The 25916-nt window shown below is 35.3% G+C and overlaps 2 protein-coding genes across 2 annotated transcripts; both read left to right on the top strand.

Moving 5' to 3' along the window:
• The first annotated feature begins 1162 nt into the window (after positions 1 to 1162).
• fam219aa (family with sequence similarity 219 member Aa) lies at positions 1163 to 13467 on the top strand. Its single transcript, XM_059526071.1, has 6 exons — positions 1163 to 1417; positions 7802 to 7901; positions 9567 to 9669; positions 9796 to 9876; positions 11811 to 11865; positions 12430 to 13467. The coding sequence occupies exons 1-6, from the start codon at positions 1358 to 1360 to the stop codon at positions 12586 to 12588; spliced, it is 558 nt and encodes a 185-aa protein (XP_059382054.1). The 5' UTR covers positions 1163 to 1357; the 3' UTR covers positions 12589 to 13467.
• A 2673-nt stretch (positions 13468 to 16140) lies between these two features.
• zgc:109965 (Nicalin-1-like) lies at positions 16141 to 24643 on the top strand. The gene is made up of 16 exons (XM_059526070.1): positions 16141 to 16290; positions 16969 to 17143; positions 18208 to 18398; positions 18581 to 18725; positions 19620 to 19717; positions 19831 to 19908; positions 21011 to 21114; positions 21266 to 21354; positions 21717 to 21856; positions 21957 to 22135; positions 22686 to 22773; positions 22895 to 22933; positions 23123 to 23295; positions 23564 to 23617; positions 24137 to 24215; positions 24383 to 24643. The coding sequence occupies exons 2-16, from the start codon at positions 16987 to 16989 to the stop codon at positions 24437 to 24439; spliced, it is 1671 nt and encodes a 556-aa protein (XP_059382053.1). The 5' UTR covers positions 16141 to 16290; positions 16969 to 16986; the 3' UTR covers positions 24440 to 24643.
• The last annotated feature ends 1273 nt before the right edge of the window (positions 24644 to 25916 follow it).

Genomic DNA, 25916 nt, shown 5'->3' with positions numbered 1-25916 from the left:
GCTTCGCCCTTAGGAATTAGAGCTCATTCCACGAGAGCAGTGGCTTCTTCACGAGCTTTTCTCAGTGGATCTTCTATGGATGATATCTGTGCTGCGGCAGGTTGGTCCTCACGAGCACTTTTATCAAGTCTTACAGTCTGGATGTGAGGATGGCTCCTGGCTCACGGGTTCTCTCCGCTTGAGCAGATGCTTCCTTGGATCCCAGCTATCAGGTACGTCAGGCGTTATGGTATAGCGTTCCCATACGGTGACGTCACCGAAGCATCGAAGTGACCTATGAAAGGGAACATCTTGGTTACGTATGTAACCATGGTTCCCTGAGTAGGGAACGAGATGCTGCGGTCCTGGCCGTTCCATACCTTGATAGCATTCTTCTTCTTCAGTTCATGAAATCTGAGCGAAATAGCGCGCGACACCCAGGTATACGATGCGTGCACATGCGTAGGGGTGGTGCCAAGCGCTATTTGGCCAATAGGATTGGCGGGATGGTATAGGGCTTCAGACATTCGTCACACCGAGGGGTGTTCCCATACGGTGACGTCACCGCAGCATCTCGTTCCCTACTCAGGGAACAATGGTTACATACGTAACCGCGATGTTTGCTCTTTTTATACAGTGTATGGGTTTGCTGTAGACCTCTGAAGAGACTTGACTGGATTTTTGTGGATGTTGTTTCAAAATAAAAGTCAAGCAAAGGCGTAATTTAAGCAATCTAAAACACCACAAGATGGTGATAGCGACCCGTATGTAGTTTTTCACTGACACTTGTCTTTCAAAGTTTCATAAAAGCCCACACATACAAAAAGTGTTTTTTTTATGAAAAACAAGAACAACAACGTTGCCACTTTCCATTTTTTTTAACTTGATTTACAAATATAAAACAAAACCACAGTATTTAACACAACAAACAAATCATTCATATAAACAATAATAAACTATAAAGGTAATATTTTAGCACTTGTACAAGTATTACATTGATATGATAACATTATCTGCACGAGAATCATATTTAATTTGCCAATAATACAAAGCTGGTTTTGATCTGCAAATCTACCGCATATTTAATTTGATCTGGACTCGTTTTCGCCTGCACGGCACGCTCTAATCAATCTTTCAGGCTTATTAATTATTCATCTCCACGTCATTATGGGAGGGTCCCGGACCCGGAAGTCAGATGTTGCTGTTGAGTCACCCCTGACTGGTAATAGCAATATGCAGATAGCGGAAAACAGCTAGAGGTGATGCTGGAGAGCTAGGCATCTTTGAACCGTCCCAGAGAGGGAATAAATGCGTTTTTCAATTAGGATATCACCTCGAGCATCTGTGCTTTACTTTACAAGACTGACGTTTTATCAAAATGATGGAAGAAATTGACAGATTTCAAGTGCCACCGGTAAATCCAGAAATGAAGCTGCTGGTGAGTATCACTCACTCGCTCTACGTAGAGAATAACACTGTGTACCTTTACAGGTCGTGGGAAATGACACTGTGTGAGAAGACTAGTAATTTTGTATTACCTAACTGAACCTGCTCCACAAACGTCAGGCACATTAACTTACCAGATGTCATCTAAAGGATCGGTGGGGTTATTTATACAAAACCGACATATCTATGCTGATACTATGCCAGTTGCTATGGTAGGCTACTGACATGTACTCAGTCGCGTTTATGTTTTCGTAAACCTGCCTTAATGAGACCCTAATAAATCACTCACAACACAAGTTATATACTGATGATGATATATTTTTTTTGACCGACAGAAATGGCTGTTTGTTAATAGCTGTCCGATTCGTGAATATTACGTTCTTTTGAATCGGAGCTTTTCAATGAATCGGTCTTCTTGTTTATTGAGTTTGAATCAGTTCGACTCCCTGTGAATCGGACCGGAAAAGACGCTTAGGCTATTGTTCAAATGAATCGCCGAGAACCAAATGATTGAGTTCAATTTGAGTGATTGTGTGAAATTGTTATTTTACAAAACCAAATAGCAAAGTTTTTACAAATTAACTGCTTTGCAATGTTTTGTTGTGGTAATATCAGGACCACGTGATGATGTGTTATGATGACTCAAACCAGTCTCTAAATGTTTTGATTGTTTTAAGCTTAAAGGCCGTGTTGCAGGGTAAAAATTTTTACGAATTTGTGCAATTTGCTTGTTGGTAATAAACATTTAAACTGTTATCCATTGTATTTTATGTTGTTGGGTATCACAAAACGGAATATAATACGAAAAAGTAGGTACTATCTTACAGCGGTCTCCTTTCCCCCATAATGCATTGTATCACGTCACGTTGGGGAGAGAATTTACCAAAGCCCGCCTTGAGAGCATTGAGAGTGACTAGAGAGAGACGAGTGGTAGACGAGAGTATTCAGATAACGCAGATTATAGATAAATACATAGACTACATATATCGATAGATAGACAGACAGACAGACAGATAGATAGATAGATAGATATCGACCAACAGCGACCCAAACGCACTCACTTCCCTACAACACAAGCTTTTCAGCGCAGTTTCCATGGGACAGCACCCACACAAGCACCTGCCAAACCCAGCGACACACACGCGGCTACGTTTGCAACAACATTTTCACCGGAGAAAGAGATAAACGCTTAGAAACGTCCATATAGCTAGCATGATGCCTTCTATTTCTAGATGACAAAGACAACGTTTACCAGTTCTACGACACTATGACAAAGGTTACCGGTACTTATATGAACTAACGTCATGATCAGTGCCACTAGATATAAAGAAAACGTTGATTTTACACTCGGTGCTACTCAATGACAGTAAAAAAAAAATTATATATATATATATTATATACCTCTTCCACCTCTTCCTCATCCCAGTCAGTCGCTATAACGTTAGTTCTGATGCTGCGTTCCAGGCAGGTTTTTGAGCTCGTAATCACTATTTCATACCACGACTAACGACTTTGTACCGTTCCAGGCAAGTTATGCTAAACTTTCTGAGTACAAGGAATTGTAACTAGATTATTTTTTTTATTGCAACGGTACATTGACCTAAAATTGTTTTTTTCAACGTGTACCACTTGCATAAACACTGCATCCGTAGGCAGTATTATCCGTAGGGGCTGTCATTGTTGTTTCGTGTGCTGTGTGACCTCGGAACTCGGAGTACATCGATCTAGTACGAGACACGAGTTCACGGGTGGGAAGTCACGAGTTTGATTGCCGTTCCTGTGCACTTTCACGGGTTTAAGGTTTGAAAAACACTGGTTACGGGTTGCCTGGAACGCGGCATCATACTAGACTGAGGCTACCTTTCCTCGACTTCTCCCCAACGTGACGTCATCGCCGAGTTGCATAAAAAACCATTAATACCAAAAACGTAAAAAAAGGTCTTTAAGACTATTTTTGAGACATTTAAAAAATGATATACATATCTTGAGTGATTTTTGTACCCATTAATCGAAAGTGGTGGTTAACCTGCAACATGGCCTTTAAACTGAATTAGAATTTGCACACTAAATACAATTAAAAGTACAATAACAAATAAACTCTTCAAATAACACAAATACTGTAGAATTAAAGTTGTAATTAATTACCGTCCTTGTGCTTTCATAGAAACAATACAAGCCGTAAAGTACTTGACTTGAGTAGATTTGATCCCGTCAGCCCAGTCAGACACATACATCTTGAATTTCTTGAAGGTATTATTTGTTTCAGAGCTTGTGTAAACACATCGATTTCCAGTGAAGTAAGTATGTTTTCATTCAGTTAGCAGGCCTGCACTATCTGGCTGGACTGAAGTGTGCACTTAAAAAAATGCTGGACTGGTGAGATATGGCCCGGCTTGATAATGTCATTCCTTTTTCATTGGCGCCCCACTATTCCCAAAGTGGCAAAGACCCAGCTGTTACTCTATACAACATACTGTGCTTTCTAATTGCAATTCATTCTTCTGTGGACAGAAAATGACATACACCGACTATAATATGTCTCCATCCTTTTATGAATTTACTAGTTATTGGCTTTCTGATTTGTTGTACCATACATACATAGATGAAAATGACAGTCTATTAGGTTACATAAATAAGAAAAAAATGACCAATTTAATTTCAGAATGCCATGTGGATAAAAGGAAGGCTGCAATAACAGTTAGCTGCCACAGCGCTTGTCGGTTTGCGGTGACTGTAATTTTGCCAAGTAGGCAATTTTCCAGGATCAGCATCTTTTGTTGGCTCTAGAAAACATTCTTGTCGAACAAACATTGTCCTGACACAAACCCTTATCAGTAAATACCCCTTAGATGAACCCATCCCACCCCTTTTATTTTATATAAATAAATTATAATATAGGGCTATAGAATATATTTGTTGGTTATTGTTGATATTCTGATTAACCACTATCATGGTAGTCACCTTGGTCCAGAGTACATCTTGTCATATAATCCCACCAATCCTTTTCATCGCCTCAGCTGTGTCAGCATTCACTCATCTTCATCTCCTTCATCAACCAACATCACCAAAATGCCACATTGACATGACATGTGGTTCCTGTTGTTAAAGTTGACCTTCTCATTGACATTCATTAGGATGAACATTAGTCCTTGTGAGAGATTTTACATGAGACCTACAGGTGTACAATGTGTCAATGTGTCAGAGTCATCATAGTAACCATGTTTTTGATGTGTTTCTGTTGATGTGTGAGACTAGCACTGCTCTAGATCAATGCAGACTTGCTTATGTGTTTCAGTTCCTATAGATTTCTGATCACCTTAATCTTGTAGATCAGCTTTAAACAATGAGACCAGAGATTAGGGTTGCATCAGATTGGGTTGTGTATGTTCTTAGGCTTGGTTTTCTCCAGTAGATCTTGCATAAATTTCACGGGCAGTTGTACATGTAGCTGGAATATGCATGACTTTAATGTTGTTCTTTGTGGTGTTGCTCTGAGATTGTGTAGCCTGTGTAGTCCAACAAAGACTGCCTGGAAAGCTCAATAACATTGGCTTACTCAACAGAGTCCTTTGTAGACCACAAAGTACAAAAACAGATAGCATTTTTACATTTATTTTGACGTGAAGCATTACCTTGCTTTGAAGGTGTATCCTGATGCCCAGCATATGATTAGATTCTTCAGGAGCTTGATGGTATCCTGCTATTACCCACAATCCCCTGCTGGTCTCTTCAGCTGGTGCTGAGCTTAAAGGGTTTGTGAGAGCCCTTCCAGGCCTAGAGCTGGCACTATGCCAAGACTGAATCAGTGGGCAAAGAGGTTTCCTTCAATAACAAGTCTACTTCAGTGGATTTCTTTATGATACAGATCTAGTGACCCCTCCAAAGGTTTTAGCTTATTTTATTCTGCTGACATGAGCTAAGCATATATATTTATATGTATATGTATATATAGAAACAATTTTTTATTGATACAGTTTGACACTTTTATAATATTTTATTAATAATGTTTATACATGAAATTATATAGTGGCCTTTATATTTTCAGATTAAGGGTACCATCATGTTTGGGTTTCTGTGGCATCAGAATGTTTGAAAACCCTTGTGTTTCACAATTCACAGCATTCTATCTACTGACCAGATTGTTTGTTTTTTGTGGTTTGAAGTTTCAGTTAGTCATCTGGTGTGTCATGAACTTCACCAAAAACATAGCATTGCTATAATCGCATGACTCTAGGGGCTCATGATGACAGCCCAAAGACTCTCAGATGGCCACATGGGCCACATCCAATAAAGGCAGGCTTTTTAGGTCATAATAGGCACTCTGTTGGAATAGGCAGTTTGGGTGTGCTGTCAACATTCCTCCAACAAGCTCCCTCTGTTCTGCCTCTCTCCATCCTGAGTGATATCACAGAGCAATCCGACCCTACATATTGAAGGCTGGAGCTACAAAACATGCCTGGTGTCATGTAGCCAACTATGCAGGAAGTACCCGCCGGTTACTATGACTGCTAGAATCTCCCTCCTTTCATCCATCTCTTCACCAAACAGCTGTGCAGAAAAGAGGTTGTGGAGAAGATAGGGTGTCTATTGGCTCGGACTTTGAGTAGTAATAAAAGCTTGTTGTAAATTTTATATTGTACAAGACCGTAAGATTTGTTTATCAATCTGTCCAATTTCAGTGCCATTATATTTCTAAATGAAATTAATAAAGAATCAAGACTTGAAATATTGTAAGAGACCTTTAACTACTAAACATATTTTACTGGACAGTAATACTTTTAATTTTAAAAACTATTTTTTTTTTAACACTGCAGTTTTGTTCAGAATTTATTTCAATAGATGTTTCGGAAACACTTTACTTAGCCTTTATGTATAATGCAGTATAAATGTTTTTATGCATTAATTATGCCTTGTAATGCATGTTATAATACATTTTATAATCTTATGAATAATGTAACCACAGTTAATACACAATAGCTCTGTTTTACAGACAGGGCTTAGGTTAAGCTAGGTTTAGGCCATAATTCAGTTAGGACATTTAAGTAGCTTTTATTAACATGCCTTGGATAATAATACTACTGGTGTGCATCTTGATACTTAACAATGAAACATTTTAAATTCAGTCAGTGCAAGTTTATTTCAGTCTATGAAACCAGGGGTATCACACTTATCAGTTAATTGTTAGACTATGCATTTTAAATCCGGTTATAATTATTTACGACTTTAAGATATTATGAATAATTATAATGCATTATACCCTTTATAATGCATTCTACATAAATGTCTTAAATGAATAGTTCACGAAAAAATGACAATTCTGTCATTATTTACTCACCCTCATGTCGTTAGAAACTGTAAGACCTTCGTTCATCTTCAGATCACAAATTAAGATATTTTTGGTGAATTCTGAGAGCTCTCTGACCCTCCATAGACAGCAAGGATACTATCATGGTCAATGCACAGAAACGTAGCAAGGACAATGGTAAAATAGTCCATGTGACTTCAGGGGTTCAACCGTAATTTTACAAAGCTACGAGAAGCTACGCAAAGAAAACGTATTAAAAAATTCATGTGCGCACTGTCTGTCTACTGAACGTAAACAACGCAGATTATGTTAATTACATTCTGGGTACACTCCAAAATGGTGAAAGACGGTAACTCGGGGGGAAAGAACGGTTGAATAAACTATGTTGTTAATTGTTTTATTTTCACACGAAAAGTATTCTTGTAGCTTTGTAAAATTACCATTGGAATTTTTTTTGTTGGCATAAATCAGAAAATACTGATAACTATTAGAAAACAATAATTTTCACGATGTTTTAAGGAATAAAATCTTGTATAAATTCAGGCAAAATCTGGATTCATCTGATAACCAGTAGCTTTACAGTACATTGGGAGTTTTCGACTGCACAGACCCTACATCTATCTCTGCTCCCAGAATCAATAAATCGCTGGAGCACAGCTGTGAAAGCAAATCTGAGACGTTTTGAGAGAGATGTATTAAAATGACCCGTTCTGGTGACAAGATGGTGACATTGTGCTGACTCGTGTTATTTCACCCAACCCCAGCAAAATCAACACCCTTGATACACGGCCTGTCTCACCAGATGCCATTATTTACAACCGATTTCGCTGTCTGTTTTTCATCAGCACACCGAGCATGGTTGGAGTTTTGTACCAGAGGGATCCATTCTACATTACACGGTTTCACATTTGAAAGGGTTTTCTCGATTTACACTCTCAATTCTTATTGAATCTACAACTTTCTCGAGATCCATTTGTCAGCTACTCGATATTGGAATTGTGTTGTTTTCTCATGTAGTGAGAATATAGTGTTGCATCTACCTGATAAGTGGGATTGTGTTTTTGTCTCCAGGATCCTGCAGCAGCGTCTACTTTGGAGGCTGAAACAGAAACGAGAGAATCAGAGTCAGTTGCCATCAACTACAAGCCCTCTCCACTACAAGTGAAGATAGGTGAGGCACTTTCAACTTATGCCATATCGTCACCAGTGTAATTTGTTCATTTGAGTGTAAAAACGACTGTATTGATTTTCCCACTTGATATTGTGATTGTGAAGCATACGGTTTGGAGCGAGAGCTAAGAAGCGATTAGCAGAGGCCGTGTAAAATGGATGACCGTGGTTTTCGAAAAGCAGGAGTGTAATGAGCCTTCAAGTCTGAATGTTTCTCTCAGATAAAGTATCTACAGCTCTTTAAATATAATTGTGGAGCCTTTTTGGGCTTTCCTTTTCTACAAAGAAATTTGAAATATGAGCATAATAATTTCTGTGTAAAAAAAACATCCTTACGTAATTCTTTAGGTTTCAAAACCATCTAAATAGTAATATATATTTTTGACCGTCTATTTGAATATTACAATTTTTTAATGCTCAGTTTCATTTAAAGCAATCTACTTTACTTTATGTCACTGGTAATTTAATAATTAATGGAATAATATATATATTTTTTGATTTGGTATAATGCTAAATGTATACATTTATCAGTTATCAACCATAACATTAAAATAATTATTGGTAGTCTGTTACCAACCATGCAATGTTATTTTACATACTATTGTAGTATTTATTAATATTATCTTTTATTTTATATTTTTCATTTTAATGTTTAATTTTGATTAATGTTGCATGCTTTTGTTATTTTAATTGTATGTTTTTTTTAGATTTCCATTTAGCTTTAATTTATTTTTATTCCAGTCATTTTAGTATTATTTAAGTTAATAAATTTCAGTTATATAAAACTACTATTTCAGTCTTTTTTCTATTTTAGAGTTTTTCATAAAATATTTGTATCTTATTTGATTGCAGTGTCATGTCAATTATTTTATTTATAATTATTTATAAATAAAAAAAACAGCAAAATGTAATCTTTGCGGGTTAAATTAAAGTAGAATAATGTCTTGAATTCTTAGGAACTATATCATTTCCACAAAAAAAAAAGAAAAAAAAATTATATATATATAAATTAAAAATTAGTCAGTTTCCCCACAAATAACAGGAATAAAACAAAAACAACTTTGCTTATTGCTCAGCCCTCTCTTCTGCTGTCTCTCTCTCCTGTCCTGCATCTGTATATCACATCACTCTCTGTTCAGTGTTGCTCTGTTTGGGCATCCTGAAATACAGCAGTTGCTGTTGTTAATTAAACTTCACTTTACAGTCCTCCCTCTGACAGTCTTATTACTTATTGCACCACATAGAAATCACACACACACACACACACACACACACACACACACACACACACACACAGACACACACAGATCAATGTGTGTAAGTCACGCAGAAGTCAAGCTCAGAATTCACGCCTGAAGAAACAGTTCTCCAGCCAGAGAACCACACAGAATGGAGAATATTAATAAGACTGTAGTCTCAACTCATAATAAAACTTTGTGTGTTGCCATGGTATTTATCTGGATTCAAAAGAACTACAGTTTATGGAATTTATGCAAAGAAGACTCAGTGTTCAGTATGCAAATGAATAGGAGAATGAGGATCAATAACAATTCCGTATGCAAAATTACAATCGCACCATCGCTGTTGATTACATTTTGAATGCTGAACGTTCTATCAATAGGAGACTTACAATATGTGATTTGTTTTGAATTTGTTCTTTCGGTAGAGAAACAGCGAGAGCTTGCGAGGAAAGGCTCGGTGAAGAATGGAACTGTGGGTAGTCCAGTCAATCAGCAGCCCAAGAAAAATAACGTTATGGCCAGAACAAGGTAAAGTAATAACTTTATTATTTAATTTATCTATCTACCTACATTCACATTCCCATTCAGGCATAGATGTACATGTTTGATTGAACTGGTCTGACAGTCTCTTCTATTTTTCTACTCCTATTACAGGTTGGTTGTCCCTAATAAAGGCTATTCATCCTTAGACCAGAGTCCAGATGAGAAACCGCTTGTAGCACTGGACACTGACAGGTATTCACACTTAAAACGTTATTCTGTTATTCTCTGGGAAGTGTTCTAGAATTCTTTTGTGAATATTTCTGAATGCTTTACTTCAAGGGAAGGATTAGAATGTATCAAATGCTGAGAAATGGTAATAAATCCTCTAATTAAAGCTTTGTGCCATTTTCCTAGCAGACACAATGCCAGCCATCTCCATCTAAAAAGGACCTGACATTTAATCAAAATACCAGCTAATTTTAAAGAGAGTAAAGCTGGTGCTCTTAAGACTGCCGTGAAAAACTGACATAAGCATAAAAGATTTAAAATGAATGTGCTTTTCTGAATGCAAAGCCAGACACCAGCTTTGGCAAAATGAATCAATAATTGCTCTTACAAACAAAAGCAAAAAGTCACTTCAGAGATTTTCTCATCTATCACAGCAGAGACCCCTATTAAATATGGACCAAATTGTCTAGGAAGGCAGAAGCAAGTGTCATTATCTTATATCGTCTTAGTTTTATTACAGTTTAAATGAACTGTTCTATTTGAATATATTTAAAGTGTATTTTATTTCTGTAATGTAAAGCTGAATTTTCAACAGCTATTACGCCAGTCTTCAGTTTCACATGATTCTTCTGAAATCATTTTAATATGCTGATTTGTTGCTTAAGGATTTTTAAAAACCGCTAAATAAATGTTTCAATAAAAAAAAAAAAAAAAGTCCTTACCTTAACTTTAGAACAATAGTGTATGCAAACATGCGTACTGTGATGCATTTACTTAATGATGTGTTTTAAAGATTCATTTTTATAATTAGAGTGAATTCTATTTAGAAATATTAGTGTAAAATACAGTTTTTTGACCTTATTCATTGTCCTTTTAATATAGATTAAAGGCATGGTTAACCCCAAAATGAAAATTCTGTCATCGTTTACTCACCATTTTCTTGTTCCAACCTGTATAAGTTTCTTTTGAAAACAAAAGAAGATCTTTTGAAGAATTTTTGTAACCAAACAGCCTGTTGACTTCTGGTTACCAACATTCTTCAAAATATCTTCTTTTGTGCTTAATAGAAGAATGAAACTCATAGATGTTTGTAACAACACGAGTAAATGATGACAGAATTGTCTTTTTGGGTGAACTGTCCCTTTAAAGATTTCTGACATGCTCTTAGTGCAGAATCACCATTTACAGTATAATTCTGTAATCAAGATTTGCCTTGCTTCTTAGTTTCCTGCCCTGAGAGTTGGAAAAAAGCAAGAAAACATGTTTGTTGACAGAAGTCCAAAGCCCTTGAAATCACCGGTATCATTTGTGTAGCCCACACCCTTCTGTAATGTGATGTGTCGCAGTATGTGTTCAGCCACAATAGCGTGGTTGCTGTTCGGTTCAGATGATCAGGCACAGCGTGCAGCGTCTCACACAGATGGGTCTCTTAACTTAATGCTTTCTGAGCTGCCAGCTGTTTGCTGGATCTCTGTGACCTCAGCTGCCTGCAGTTGTGATTAAGTCATCTTTTTGGTCACTCATCGTTCATTGTCTCTCTGGTTCTCTTTTTCCATTTCAGCCTCGCTAAGTCGCTGTATGTAACACTCATTCCCTGACATTTAGTACGCACACCCACTGTCTGTCACATGCTCAGGCGTTCTGTCCATCACATACTTGTACTAGTTCCTGTAATACTTATTCTTGGAGAGCATAGCTTCATTATAACAACTTGTAATTACTGCAGCAATCAGCAGAAGGCTCCGGACCGTTTGCTGTTGGTTTTTCCTGATAAATTAATTTGGCTGAAATGTAATCTACGTATTTTCTCTCTCTCTCTTGCTCTACTGTGACTAAACAAAGTCTCTTTTTTTAAATATCACTAGAAATATTAAAGGCGTATTATATCGTTGGTCTGTAGCTGTTCGTCTGAAATGAAGGTGCCCGATTGTGACTGTTTACATTCTGTTGTCTTTTAGTGATGATGACTTTGATATGTCCAGATATTCATCATCTGGATATTCCTCAGCCGAGGTAAGACGTCTAAAGGACCAGGTACTTATGCGTTGAAATAAAGCCACTTAACTATTTGAACCCTTTGCCATCTCATTAAGGCAAGGCAAGTTTATTTATATAGCACATTTCATACACAATGGTAATTCATAGTGCTTTATATAAAAGGAAATAAAATAATCATATAAAATAAACAATAATACAATAACACAACAATAATTCAAGGTATTAAATTCTTTTTTTTTTATTATTTAAAATTGTATTTAAAATCATTTTAAAACAGCTAAAATTTAGTGCAATCAGTTTGGACGTAGCTCAGTGCTCATTCAATAAATGCACAGCTAAAGAGATGAGTTTTGAGTCTGGATTTAAATGTGGCTAATGTTTTAAGATCTGATCTCTTCTGGAAGCTGGTTCCAACTGTAGGCAGCATAATAGCCAAAAGTGGACTCCCCTTGTTTTATGTGAACCCATGGTATTTCTAACTGACTCGATCCTAATGATCTGAGTGCTCTGTTAGGATTGTGTTCAGTGAGCATAACTTCTCTGATAACTAACCATTTTGTTATTTTTTTCTTCCTATAGCAAATAAACCAAGACTTGAACATCCAGCTGCTGAAGGATGGCTACAGATTGGATGAAATCCCAGATGATGAAGACCTAGATCTCATCCCCCCAAAATCAATCAACCCCACCTGCATGTGCTGCCAAGCCACTTCCTCCACAGCCTGTCAAATTCAGTAACCCCAGCATCCCTTGAACCCCCCAGTCCCAACCCTGTGGGTTAAGCTCACAGTTAGCTTAACCCTCTCAGTATAGATTAACTACTAAAGAACTTAAAAAAAACAACAACAATAGAATGGGTGTATTAAAATTAACATTAAATCGTGAAATGTAATGAATGAAAATGCACAAGTATGTAACTGTTATTGGTTCCTCCTATGGTAGGATGCGAGTCTTTGTATCACCAGAGGGCGCTAGACTTAGGTGTGTATAGCTTTAAGATGCTTCGAGTTGTATATACATGCATGGTGCAACAATAGAAGAATACAACTGCTTAAATATCTTTTAAAATTTAACAAAACTGAACATTTCCTTCGATAGAATAGTTTTCCCAACATTTTTGGCTTTTGGCCAAATGAGAGTTGTGTCACTTTTAACTTATATAATAGGCCTACTTACTTGAGAAAAAAAGCTTAAAGAGTAATATCAGCAGCCCTTATGATTTTATTATTATTTTATAACTCAGTTTCTGTTTTATAAGTTTTTCCAAGCAAAATCAACATTTAGTTTTTTCCCCCTTTTTGGGATTGCCTGCTCTAGAATATCTGCTCTAGATGCTTTCTGATGTTTTTAGGACAGGTGTGCTTGTTTTCTAATGAAAGGGAATGTATAGTGACCGGGTGAATTTGTTTCTCAGATCATTTTCATTGCAAACTTACATATTAATATATTATGAGTAGCTTTGTAGCAAACACTAATGAAGGGAATACTCGTAAATTGAGATATCCATACCGGAAATTGTAAACACTTAAATGTTAGTTACCTCTACATAGGACAAACAAGATAATCCGGTACAATTTCTTGATTCAGTGCGTTTCATTTTTGAGAGCATTTTTGTTTCGAGGATTTTGTTTTCGAGGATGTTGTGATTTATTAGGAAGGGAAGAAAGCTTGTGTTGATGTAATAGCAGCTGCCAGATACATATTCCATCATCTCTGTCATTAGCAGGACAAAAATACTATAAATTTAGTTCATTTAGCTTGTGCCAAATGCATAAAATGCATTGTTCCTTTATTTTATAAATGGAACATGCATGAAATGCCTACAGCCTGCATTCAAAATCAATTTTACACTTTAGTGCTCTCATCTTTATAGTAATTTTAAAGTGCAATATCATTTTGTGAGACATTAAGTGTAGTACTCTGAAACAGGATGCTCTGCGTTTGCTGTTTTGCTTCAGTGGTATACCTTTCCTTAAAAACGTCTTTATAAATTCATCTCTGCTGTTTCATTCAGTGACCAAATCACTATCACTTCTGATAACACTCATAGTATGAAGGTCCTTGCATTGATTTGAAGACTGCACTGTTCTCTACAGTATTTGTGTCTTCTTTTTGTCATGCAGCTGTTGTTTGTTTTGTGCAACTTTAAGAGCACTTTATTGTCTTGCGTGTACATCGTCACCCAGTTGTCATTGCCAGCTGTATTTAGATGTAGTTTCACCAAGCACAGAACCTAGTAACACTCCAGTTTTCATCTTATTTGGCAAATTAAAAGAATGTATTAAGAGAGATTACAATATATAATAGTATAGAAATGTAATATTTTGTTTTATGCACTACTGTTCAAAAGTTTGAGATCAGTAGGATTTTTATTTTAAATGGTTTAATTTTTTTCAGGAAGAATGCATTAAATTGGCAGTAAAGACATTTATAATATAAAAAGATTTCTATTTCAAATTATTTTCTTTCAACAACTATGGAAACATTTTTCTCGCCATGGCAAAAATAAATACGTTAATTGAGACTTTTTATCACACAATTCAGACAGTTTTATTGCAATTCAGTTTTTTTTTTTGCCATCGAGAGGTTTTTTTCCCTTCACAATTTCAACTTTTCTTTCAAAAGAATTGAATTGAGACGTAAAAAAGTCTAAATTGTATAATCAAAAAGTCGCAATTACCTATAACTATTTTTATCCTGTTGATGAAACGAGCTTCCATCGTTTACTACATTTGCATCATTGGAATAAATTACATTTTAAAATATATATTCAAATAGAAAACATTTCTTTTAAACTGTATTAATATTTCACAGTATTCATGTTTTTACTGTATAAATGCAGTCTTGGCGAGCATTAGAGACGACTTTCAACAACATTTAAAAAAAATCTTACCAACCCAACAAATGAATTGACAGGCTTTTTGTTTTAAATATTGTGTATTGGACTCAAAATTTTAGAACAGTGTGGTGTCATTAGCCAGTTACATATTTTCTTTTTACTGCTTCTCATATGGATACAAAACACAACAACTCCCCAAGACCATATCCCAAATGCTTATATATATTCATTATAATAATATGCAGACAAATATTTCCTACTACACTGCCGTTTAAAGATGCATTCACTCAGTATTTTTGTGTATGTTGTGTCATCGACACCAGCATGAGCATTACACAAACACCAATGCCATTATTAATGTACTCCACAAGGGAAAATGCCCTCTTATGGCCATGTTTCAGTGGGATAGCCCTTAGCATAGCCCTTAGCATAGCAATAGCAATAGTTAACCTACAGAATGCCTGTTCAGTAGACTTACCATATATATGTAAAGTAGATGGAGAATTTGAAGGCAAGTCCTCTTAAGACCGCCGTCTCTAAGCTGTCATGTTACTTTACAGACGTGCCGTAAGACCGACAGATCTGTGTAGTGATGAATGAAGATGTCTGTCATCCCGTGTCAATGCTTTGGTTATTTGGTTCAAGATAAACACTCTATTGTGTAACGTCTAATTCACTTTCTGTTGCTACACTGAAGTGGAGTATGCCTTAAGTAAAGCTATACAACGGGTTATGCTGTTTATTGTTGGTGGTATGTTTTTAATTTATTGGTATACAGGATTTTGTTCAACATTTTGTATTTTTAGTTTATTTTCTTTCCTACATTTTCCCCCTTTCTGTCGATAAATATGATTGTAAAGACATGAACCGTTTCCACAGCAGTATTTATTAATGTTTGTTGTTCTGTGTAGTGAATCATATCAGTAAATACATCTGAAATTACAATTGCAACACCCTTGTCCTGCGTATTATTATGCATATGTATGCTACCAGAAAAAGAAGTGACATACTTGATAGAATTTCTGTACTGAAATTTGAATATTGAAATGTAATTAGACAAATAATGTTTATGAAATAAAATGGATAATAATTTATCTATTTTAATAAATTTTAATACAAATAAATATTTTTTTTATAAATGTATTTAAAAGAGGTGAATTGGTGGAGATAGTGAAGGAAAAGCAGTGTTGAAAATATCAACCATTTTCAGTTACACATTAATTGAGTAATATATATATATATATATTGAGTATTATATTATACTAATGGGAAAATAGTCATAAAACAGAATGGGTAGGTGTGTCAAAACCTTTGGCTCATCTTCAACCATACTTCTTCCAATTTTGGTGTTTAGAGTTCAGTGACTTAAAACAGGATATTGCAACAACTGGAAAGCAGGGTGTGGAAGTGTTGTAGGTTGTGTGGGATTGGAGGAGAGGATTGATTAGCCTGGCTTTATCCCGTCTGGGCCAGATGGTGCACTAGGCTTACCTGCGGGCCTCTCTAAGCCTTGTCCCGGCCATGCTTCGGACATCACATTCTGCTCCGAGCACCAGACAGATCGTTTTACCAAACTGAGGAAGACCTAACGTGGACTTTGGGTGAGTTCCAGTCTCAAACTAGGGCCATGTTTGGCCTAGTACTGCTATAATATCTCATTACATCTATTGTATGTATTTAATCAAGTTTTACACATGGCAGCACATCTCAATATAATTAGCGTATTGATGTGAAGTTCTGAGGCTGCAGTCGATACTCAGCAATTACTGTTACCTTGTGTCCATATTCTCCATGATTATATAACTTACACTATGCATAATATTGGATCTTTTGGATAAAAATGTATTTTTGCTGTTAGATGTATTGATGTATTGATGTTAGATGTATTGCTGTTTGTGACCCTGGGTGAATTATTTTACCCCAAAGGGTGAATTATTTATATATAATCTGAAAGCTTAATAAATAAGCATTCCTTTGATGTATGGTTTGTTAGGATAGGATACAATATTTGACTGAAATTAATTGAGGGTGCAAAAAAATCTAAATATTGAGAAAATCATCTTTAAGTTGTCCAAATGAAGTTCTTAGCAAAGCATATTACTAATCTAAAATAAAATTTTGATATATTTATGGTAGGAAATTTACAAAACATCTTCATGGAACATGATCTTTACTTAACATCCTAATGATTTTAGGCATAAAAGAAAAATCGATAATTTTGACCCATATACTCGTGCAACTTAATTTGTTTTTAATATTCCATCTTGCATTTTTCATAGACATCTTTTAGGACTCAAATGTGGGGTGTCAGCATGAGTCTTCAAGCCTCAAAAGTGGTGGCACTTCTGCTGCTGTCAGTGCATCTCCTGCATGCGTCTGCCCTGCCAGCTGCGTCCTCTTATGAGTTTAATGCATACAGGATGCAGCAGTACAATTTACATCAGGACAAACATGGTAACAGGCATAGTTTACACAAAAACTACAATTCTGTCTGCTATTCTCTTATTTAGACTGATTTTCTTTACTCTGCCGAACTCAAAAGGAAATACTGAAGAAGCTAACCCAAAAATTGTGGTGCCCACTGAATTACATTCTATGGACAAAATGCACTGGAACATTTTTCAAAATATCTCCATTTATATTGCACAGAAGAGAAAAGTTATACAGGTTTGGAATGACAAACCTTTTAGTTTTACTAAATTTAAATTATAAAATAGTCATAGCGTATCTTAATATCTATAGTTGTGCATTTACAACAACACATTATTTGCTCATTTCTTTCCCAATAATACTTTTGTCACTGGATGAGAGTAATAAAAAGTGAAAAATCAATTTAGTTTTTAATCCCATTTTGTGAAGAAAAAAAAACAAAAAAAAACATGCTACCAGTCGATAAAAATATGTATTTATTTATTTTCTGAATTTAAAAAACCTTATGCTTACCAATGCTGTATTTATTTAATAAAAAAATACAGTAAAACATTATTTTTTTGTGAAATAAATGATCATATTTCTTCAGCAAGGATGCATTAAATTGGTCAAAAGTGAAAGCAGAAACATTTATAATGGTACAAAAGATTTCTATTTTTAAACTTTCTATTCATCAAAGAATCAACATTAATATTAAGTAGCATTTTTTTTTACATTGATGATCAAATGAACCATTGTTAATATTTGAGAACCAAGTATGCTATTTCAAACTTTGTTGAATTCAGAACTGTATACTACTCATTCTATTCCTCCCTTAGAAACATAAGGTAAAAATAGTAAGAGTAGAATGCGGTTCTGAATTCAGAAATGGCTTTGATGTATTTTTTAAAATATGCCAAACCACAGAATTTAACTTGAATTGAATTCTGAATTCCTTACTGATTTAGAAAGACGTGAAAAACACCCCAATGGAAATCTAATTTCCTGTTTTAATTAAGAATGCACTCATTTGAAAAGGGCACACACTAATTTCATTGTATCTGTGCAAAGGTGATCATGATATTTAGACTCTGACCTTTGACCCTCAGGTTGCCGTGGAGCTATTGTGGTGGCAGAAGCAAGATCAGCTGTGGATACAAGTCTGACTCGCAGATGTGTGATCATGAAGCTGCCTGATTTCTCCACAGAGCGCTACCTAGAAGCCAAAAAGCAGAATGCAGCAGCCGTTTTGATACTGCTACCCCAAAACATTTCTTCAGTACCAGAGGATATTGTGCAGGTCATTCAGGAACATCTCTTGCAGTTATGCACAATTACGTTTGATGTATAGCTGTTGATTCATTGTTTCTTCCAGTAACTGTAGGTTATTTGTAATCAATGAAGGAAAAAGATTACATTAAATACCTCTCAATTCCCCAGCCTGGTTTACTAAAGGTCAGAAAATGAATTTCTTGTCTCTAGGGCTTTATGGTGGCTGAATCTCAGGTCCTGCAGAAGGAGACTCTCATGCCTGTATATGTGGTCCCAGAGGACGACCAGCTGCTCTGTATGTATGAAGAGGTCACTCAGGCTGCAGCAACTAAATCTGCTTCTGTTCTAGTGAGAGGTGAGAGGGACACTGCAGAGAACAAGTCATAAAAAAGACAAAATAATGTAACATTATGGCTGTAACTGCTGTAGCCACTCACATTTACTATTATGCATTATAGTATGAGATATTTAGTAAAACATTTTGGGAGGGTTTATTAAAAGTTTTATTCAAGGGATTTGATTGGTTAAAGATAAAATACAAAATAATAATAACTAAAAATATAATTGTAGATGCATGTGAGTGAATGACTTGCCTAATAGAGCTAAAAAATAAATTAATTAATTGCACCATTATTAATTAAACACCAATGCTAAGTAAATATTAATGCCTAAATTTAAGATTGATGTATTTGAATTGGATATAAATTTTCCATCTATTTGAATTACATTAACATAAAAACTAATTCTCAGTCATACATACGTGAAACACAAAAAAGAGATTTCAGCATTTTTTTTCAAAGGCAATGTTTACTATTACCTCTGCATCTAGCTGATTTTATTTAAATATTTAAATTGATTAACAAAATGTATTTATTGAGATGGTTTAGAATTAGCATAATTCTGTTAATTCTGGAAACAATTAAATTTAATCTGTTAAAAAGTATGAACGTGATTAAAATGAGACATGAAACAAGCAATATACAATTAAAATGAAATATTCCAATTTTCGGTGTTTTATTTATTAGTACTATTACAGAAATCTTACCTGTTTGATTTGTTTTGTTTTTCTCGGTTTGTTTGGTTTTTGTTTTAGCATATTAGTTAGAATAAAACTGTGCAATCTAAATGGAAATGATATATGCATTAATTATATATACATGAATCTTAGGCCTACATATTTTTGGAGTGTAACTAGCGCTATACTTTGTAAATATTCATAGTCGTGTGAATCATCTTTCTGTTTTCTCAGTTCTCTGTAGTATCATCACCACTACTGCCTTCCAAATATTAGCAAACAACAACTCCCCCATCAAGCCTATTACTGATACCACCATCATTACTTTAGAGGTGAGAATGACATCTACCCACACACAGCAACTCTATCCTTTTCTGTACAACATAAAAGCATTTGGGCTATAATTAAACCTGTCAGTCAAGTCGATTTATTGCTTCATTTCAAGGGAGTACTTCCTGGAGCTGGAGAAGACCCACCCACTATTGTAATTACAGCCCATTATGACTCGTTCGGTCTTGCTCCTGTAAGTCACACTCATTACTGCCCACACACACACACGCAGCACAACTAGATTGAAACAACCTTTCTGATCGTATATTTATAAATGCTTAATCATTTTTGGTCACATAATACATCACACTTCCCCCAAACATGGTTGGGAATGATTAATGTATGTTTTCAATTGACATGGTTCACTTGCTGTGGGAACTGACCTTTTCAAACACCTTGATCAGAAATTAACATATTCACATTGCCGGCCTCTCAAAGCCCCACCAGTGAAAACTGTATTGAATTTAGTGTTGGGAACTGACAAATGTAATTCAGAACTGCCAAAGCTTTATTCAGTGTGAAACATACAGTACTGTATACCAGAATGAATGATTCATTTTAGTGAATTAAAAACATGCAGCACAACAAGTCCAATTCCCAAAAGAATGAGACTTATGAGTCAGTTCTTTTTAATGACTCAAAAAAAGATGCAACCTATCCAATTCCTGAACAAATAATTTTATTAGCCGGTTCTTTTTAGTGAATCACAACCAAATCAAAAAAGCATTATCAATGTAGTATGATTTGCAACTAATGACACATATGAGTTGGTTCTTTTTGTTCATCAGAAACATACAGCACAATCAATCAATTTTTTTATTTTATTGAATCATATCTATGCAACATGACTAGTCTAGTCCAACAGATTCCAACCAATTACTCTTTGACTAAAAAATAAATTGATCTTGATCATTGAATTCCATATGATTCCCATGTGTAATTGAATTTACAGTATGCTTAAATCCGGTACCTTTGATTTAAGTACCAGTAATGATACTGTGGTAATCTTGTAATCACAGCAAAGCATTTTATTACCACTGTGTTTTACGGGTTCAGATGGTAAAATTTCCCACTGGTAATAATGAGTTTTACAGTCACCACCTGGCAGATCACATCCATTGGTGCTTCATAAAGTGAAACAATGTACTTGGCTGTATGCTTAGTATATTGCTGATACTTTAGCCATCTCTTATTTACAAAAAAGAATAGGAATACTTTTGATATTTTAATTCTTAAAGTATGTGAAAGGGTTTTATTAGATTGTATGTGTGAGTGATCTGTTTATGTGTGTTTAGTGGCTGGCGTATGGTGCAGACTCTAATGGCAGTGGCGTCACCGTTCTTCTCGAGCTGGTTCGACTCTTTCATCATCTCTACAGCGACCCACAAAGCCAGGCTCCGTGAGTACTTGCTGTAGTTTATAAACTTAAATGTTTGTGTTAGGAAAATGATTTAAAAACTGGTAACATGAATACAATAGCTTGTATTACCTGATTCATATTCATCATAAGAATTTTTATTTATTTATTTTATTTAATCAAAATATTTTAGGTACCATCTTTTATTCTCCCTGACTGGTGGTGGTAAATATAATTTCCTGGGCACCAAGCGTTGGCTGGAGGAAAATATGGACCACGCAGGTGTGTATTCTTGACACATATTACACTCCCAAAGTCAAAACATTGTCTAAGTATCACATTTGCTCACAGACACACTTCTAAAAATAAAGATTCTTTATTGGTATCTATAGTTCCATAAAGAACCTTTAAAATCTATGGAAACTTTGCATTAAACAAAAGATTCTTTATAGCAGAAAAAGGTTCTTTAGATTTGTTTTAGTGTTTTCCTCACACTAAGAAAAAATGTTTCTTTTAAGAACTGTTCACTGAAAGATTCTTTGGGTACCAAAAATGGGTCTTCTGTCGCACCGTAAGAATTATGCCCTAAAATAAAGAAATACAATAAAAACACCAAAGTTTGAAGTCTGGATCTCTCTTTGCAGAATCTAGCCTTTTGCATGATAATGTGGCGTTTGTTCTATGTCTGGACTCTCTTGCCACTGGAGACGAGCTTTTCTTACATGTTTCACGACCACCTAAGCCTGGAACACCTCAGTACAGCTTTATTCAGCAGCTGGAGCAGGTTAAGTTGAATTGCAGAGTTGCATTCGGTTGGTTTTGAACTGAAATGTTGATTATCACTTGACCCTCTTGTACATTCTTTTCCCTTTCTGTGTTTTCAGATCATCTCTGCCAGGTTCCCCTGGGTTAGATTTGGAACTGTCCATAAGAAGATCAACCTGCAGGAGGCCACCTTGGCTTGGGAGCACGAGCGCTACGGAATGAAACGTATCCCAGGATTCACTCTGTCGCACATTGAGAACCCTAAATCAGAGCTAAGAGGATCAATACTAGACACCATGTGAGAAGAACCTACCAAATGTTTTCAAAAGTTTTGAAAATTCCATTCTGGAACTTCTGTCAGATGTAGTAAATGAATTATTACACTACTACCACTCCATCCCACCAAAATATAGAAATAGAATTCCTGCATGATAAATTAACAACTGAAACCTGCTTGAAGCTAAATGTGGTGTAAACTTGAATAACCTGCTTTAACTTAGCATCCTGCTTCACATTTAATGGCTGCATTTTGAATGTGTAAAATAATCGACTGGTGGAAAGAGCCTCAAAATCTTCTGACTTACTGAACAAAGATTCAGAGTTTTATTAAAACATTTTTTTTTTTTACTAATTTAGTGAAATCTTTCGAGTTACATGTATATTTTCCAGTGCCATTCCATAATGAATCTCCTTTCGTACCTTTAAGACTTCTTTAATCCTTGAAAACAAGTGTGAATTAAGTTTTCTATATCCAATGCAGCTCTGTTATAGCAGATACCGTATTTCAGAATACATTTTAAATGATAGATGCATTGCTTCAGATTTCACTGTTATTTCTGTCTGTTCAGGGCTCAGGTGGACATCAGAAAACTCAAGCGCAACACCGTTATTATTGCTGAGTCCTTGGCAAGATTCATGTACAATCTTTCAGACAAGGTGAGGCAAACATTTGGAGTGTCTCACCAAATGTATACGTTCACGCTAACCTTGAAAGCACACACAGACCACTTTTGTCTTTGTTTGCACTTTTCATTAATATATACTTTTTTTTCTGTAGGGGTCTGCTAAAGACATGCAGGTTTTCAAGGGCAGTTTGGTAATACATTTTTTTCTTCTCTGTTGTTCATTTAATCAGGCTAAAGAAATAACTCTTTACTGTCACTTTCGATCAATTTAATGTAACCTTGTTATATAAAAGTTTTTTTTTATTACCGACCCTAAATGTTTGAACTTCACTAATTTTATGAAATAAACCTAAAACTGTGCACCCCTATTTGCCATGTAGGATATTCAAGACTACCATTTGTCTGCATTGATGACCATGATAACGTCTGTTCCACGAGCCGTTCAGCTGATGGACCGAGAGCCAGAACACACACTCCTGATCAGCAGCCTGGAGCAAGAGTTCAAACACTATCTACGGCAGGTCCATAGACGCACATTCCACCTGGACCGCAGGTACGCACACACAGACACGGGCAAAATATTTCACCTCATCAATTGCCTGAAGCAAGACTTCTGTAGATGGTTTACAGATGCAGATTTCAAATACGCAGAAATTCACAGAGCCAGGTTTCGTTTTTCTTTTTACCTTGACTGTAGCATAAGTTCAAACAATGTTTACCAACACACTCTCTGAAAACAGCAAAACTACAAACCCACACCCACCAAAACACACCGATACAGACATATTAAGATATTTATAAGTTTTGTCTGACTTTTCTAGGGATCCTGAAATCACATTCTTTGATCAAATGAAACAACCAATGATGATGTACAGGTGAGTCTTCTCATTTGTTGTTTTGAGGCTTTGAAGATGGTTTTAAAGTCACCCTGAAACAACATTAAAAACCCTTTTTACATTGGTAATATGGTGCATTTCCAAATGAAACAAGACATTCAAAAAGAAATTTAAATAAGGTTAACTTAAAATCCCTTGTTGTTCTGTTGTTATTGTTCTATTTTTTTTCTTCCTTTGGTTACTTTAGTTTTTGTATTTTCCAGTTTCTACATTCAGTGTATTAACTGAGTATATTAGTTTTTATTTTTGTTTATTTCAGTTTAATACGTTTTTTTTATAATAAACAATGTATTCATAACTAAAATGAATTAATTTAGTATTATTTTAGAAAGAGTTATTCTGAAATAATGAAAAAAATTTAAATGTATTCTAGTGCAAGTTTTTTTTTTCTTGGTAATAGTGTTTTTTTTCTTTTAGTTAGTGTTAATTTATTTTTAATTGTATCCTTTTTATTATTTGTCATTTTACTATTAATTTTAATATTCACTTTTTTTTTAGGGTGAAGCCTGCCACCTTTGACCTGTTTTTGGGTGGCTGTATAGCTGGATACCTTGGAATAGTTTATTATGCAATCCAGGTGAGCCGTGGGTAATGTATACCAAACTAATTAGAGAGCTGTGGTCAGCATGCTAATTATACTTGCAAAGGTTAGAATTGAAAGTCTATCAGTAATCACAATCTGTAATCCCATATTTCTTTAAAGTGCTTGGTTAATTTATTTTAATAATTTATTTTTGTTTGCAGACCTTTGCCAATGTCTACACTAAACTGAAAGCAACTGTGAAAGCCAAGCACCAATAAACTGGAGTAAAGCAGACACATCAAAGAACTAGTACACAGAGATGTCTACAACATGGGCAATGCAATGCCTGTGAGGACTGAACATTTTTGGAATTCACATCTAGAATTTAAAGTGACTATACCTTGTATTTTATAATTCCCTTGCAGTCTTTTCTGTTTCTGTTCAATTCCCTTTTTTAAATTAAAGATCACTTCTCTCTTTTAGTAGTTGGCTACATTCTGCAATCAGAAGTCCTTTTGGAACATGACTGTATGTTTACACTTTAGTCAATGATGCCAAAGAGATCAAATTAAATTAAATATGATATTTCAGGAGTAGAACGGAACTCATGGATAAATTATGAGTCACTTAAAGCCAAATAAGAGTGAGCGGGACTGGGTCACCTATATGTAGTGGAATTATTGTCTCCGAACACCTATATGAAAAAGAAGCTTATGAACACCAGTTGATAATGTTTCAAAGATTAATATAACTGTTTTGTTTAATGACTGGTTCACTCAAAAACTAAATTTTAAACTCAAGTTACCAATATGTCAATGCATTTGTTTTTTAATCTGAACCGATTTGAAGAAGTTTAACATTTTGTCACTTGCTCATTGGATCTTATGCAGTTAATGGGTGCCATCAGCTTGAGAGTCCAAAGAGATGATGAAACGATCACAATAATCCACAAGTAATCCAGTCCATCAATTAATGTCTTATGAGGTAGAAAGCTGTGTTTGTAATAAACATATCGCTCATTAATTGTTCATAATATTGTTTTCTCCATTGAAAAAGTAATCTCGCAACAGATCAAGCACTGTTTAGAAGCAAAATCAGCCCAAAACAAATATGTAGGTGGATTGTATTTATGTGGATTTATGGCCAAACACACATTTTTTTTCTACTTCACATGGTGTTAACTGATTAACTGTAGTCATGTGGATCATTGTGATGTTTTGTCAGTTGTTTGGACTCTGACAGCTGACCTTCTGACAGCACCCATAGGTTTTTTCTCTATGTCAGTGATTATTAAAAAAGTAGAACTTGACAGAAACCGCCCTTCAGACCCATTTCGTGTCATTAATTATTTATGGAACATTTTTCCCTGTGGAACTATCTGAGTAACCTAAACACTGTCCTCTGCATAATAGGCCGCTGACGGGACATTTGATTTACTTGTGTTGGCACAGCCACAGGGATATTTTGTGGTGCTCACAGTGACTGTGGATAAGTGCCAAATGATGACTCTCTTGATTATCTCTTATAATGAAGAACTCCTTTCATTCATACAGGATTAATCATTCATTACTGTCATCCACAATATTGTATCTACTATGATGACATGAGCAAATTAATGTATCCTAATGTTTCATATCGTTACACTCTACTGTGGAGTTTAATGTCAGTTTAATGTCTGAACATTAACATTCTGAAGTTATGGCTGTAGATTCATTCACAAAGAAGGGAAGTTTATTATGTTCACTATTCTTGAGT

The sequence above is a fragment of the Carassius carassius genome, chromosome 36 (assembly GCF_963082965.1).
Source record: "Carassius carassius chromosome 36, fCarCar2.1, whole genome shotgun sequence".
Taxonomy (NCBI): Eukaryota; Metazoa; Chordata; class Actinopteri; order Cypriniformes; family Cyprinidae; genus Carassius; species Carassius carassius.
Note: the sequence above shows the minus strand (reverse complement) of the source record. Positions and strands in the feature narration are given on the sequence as shown.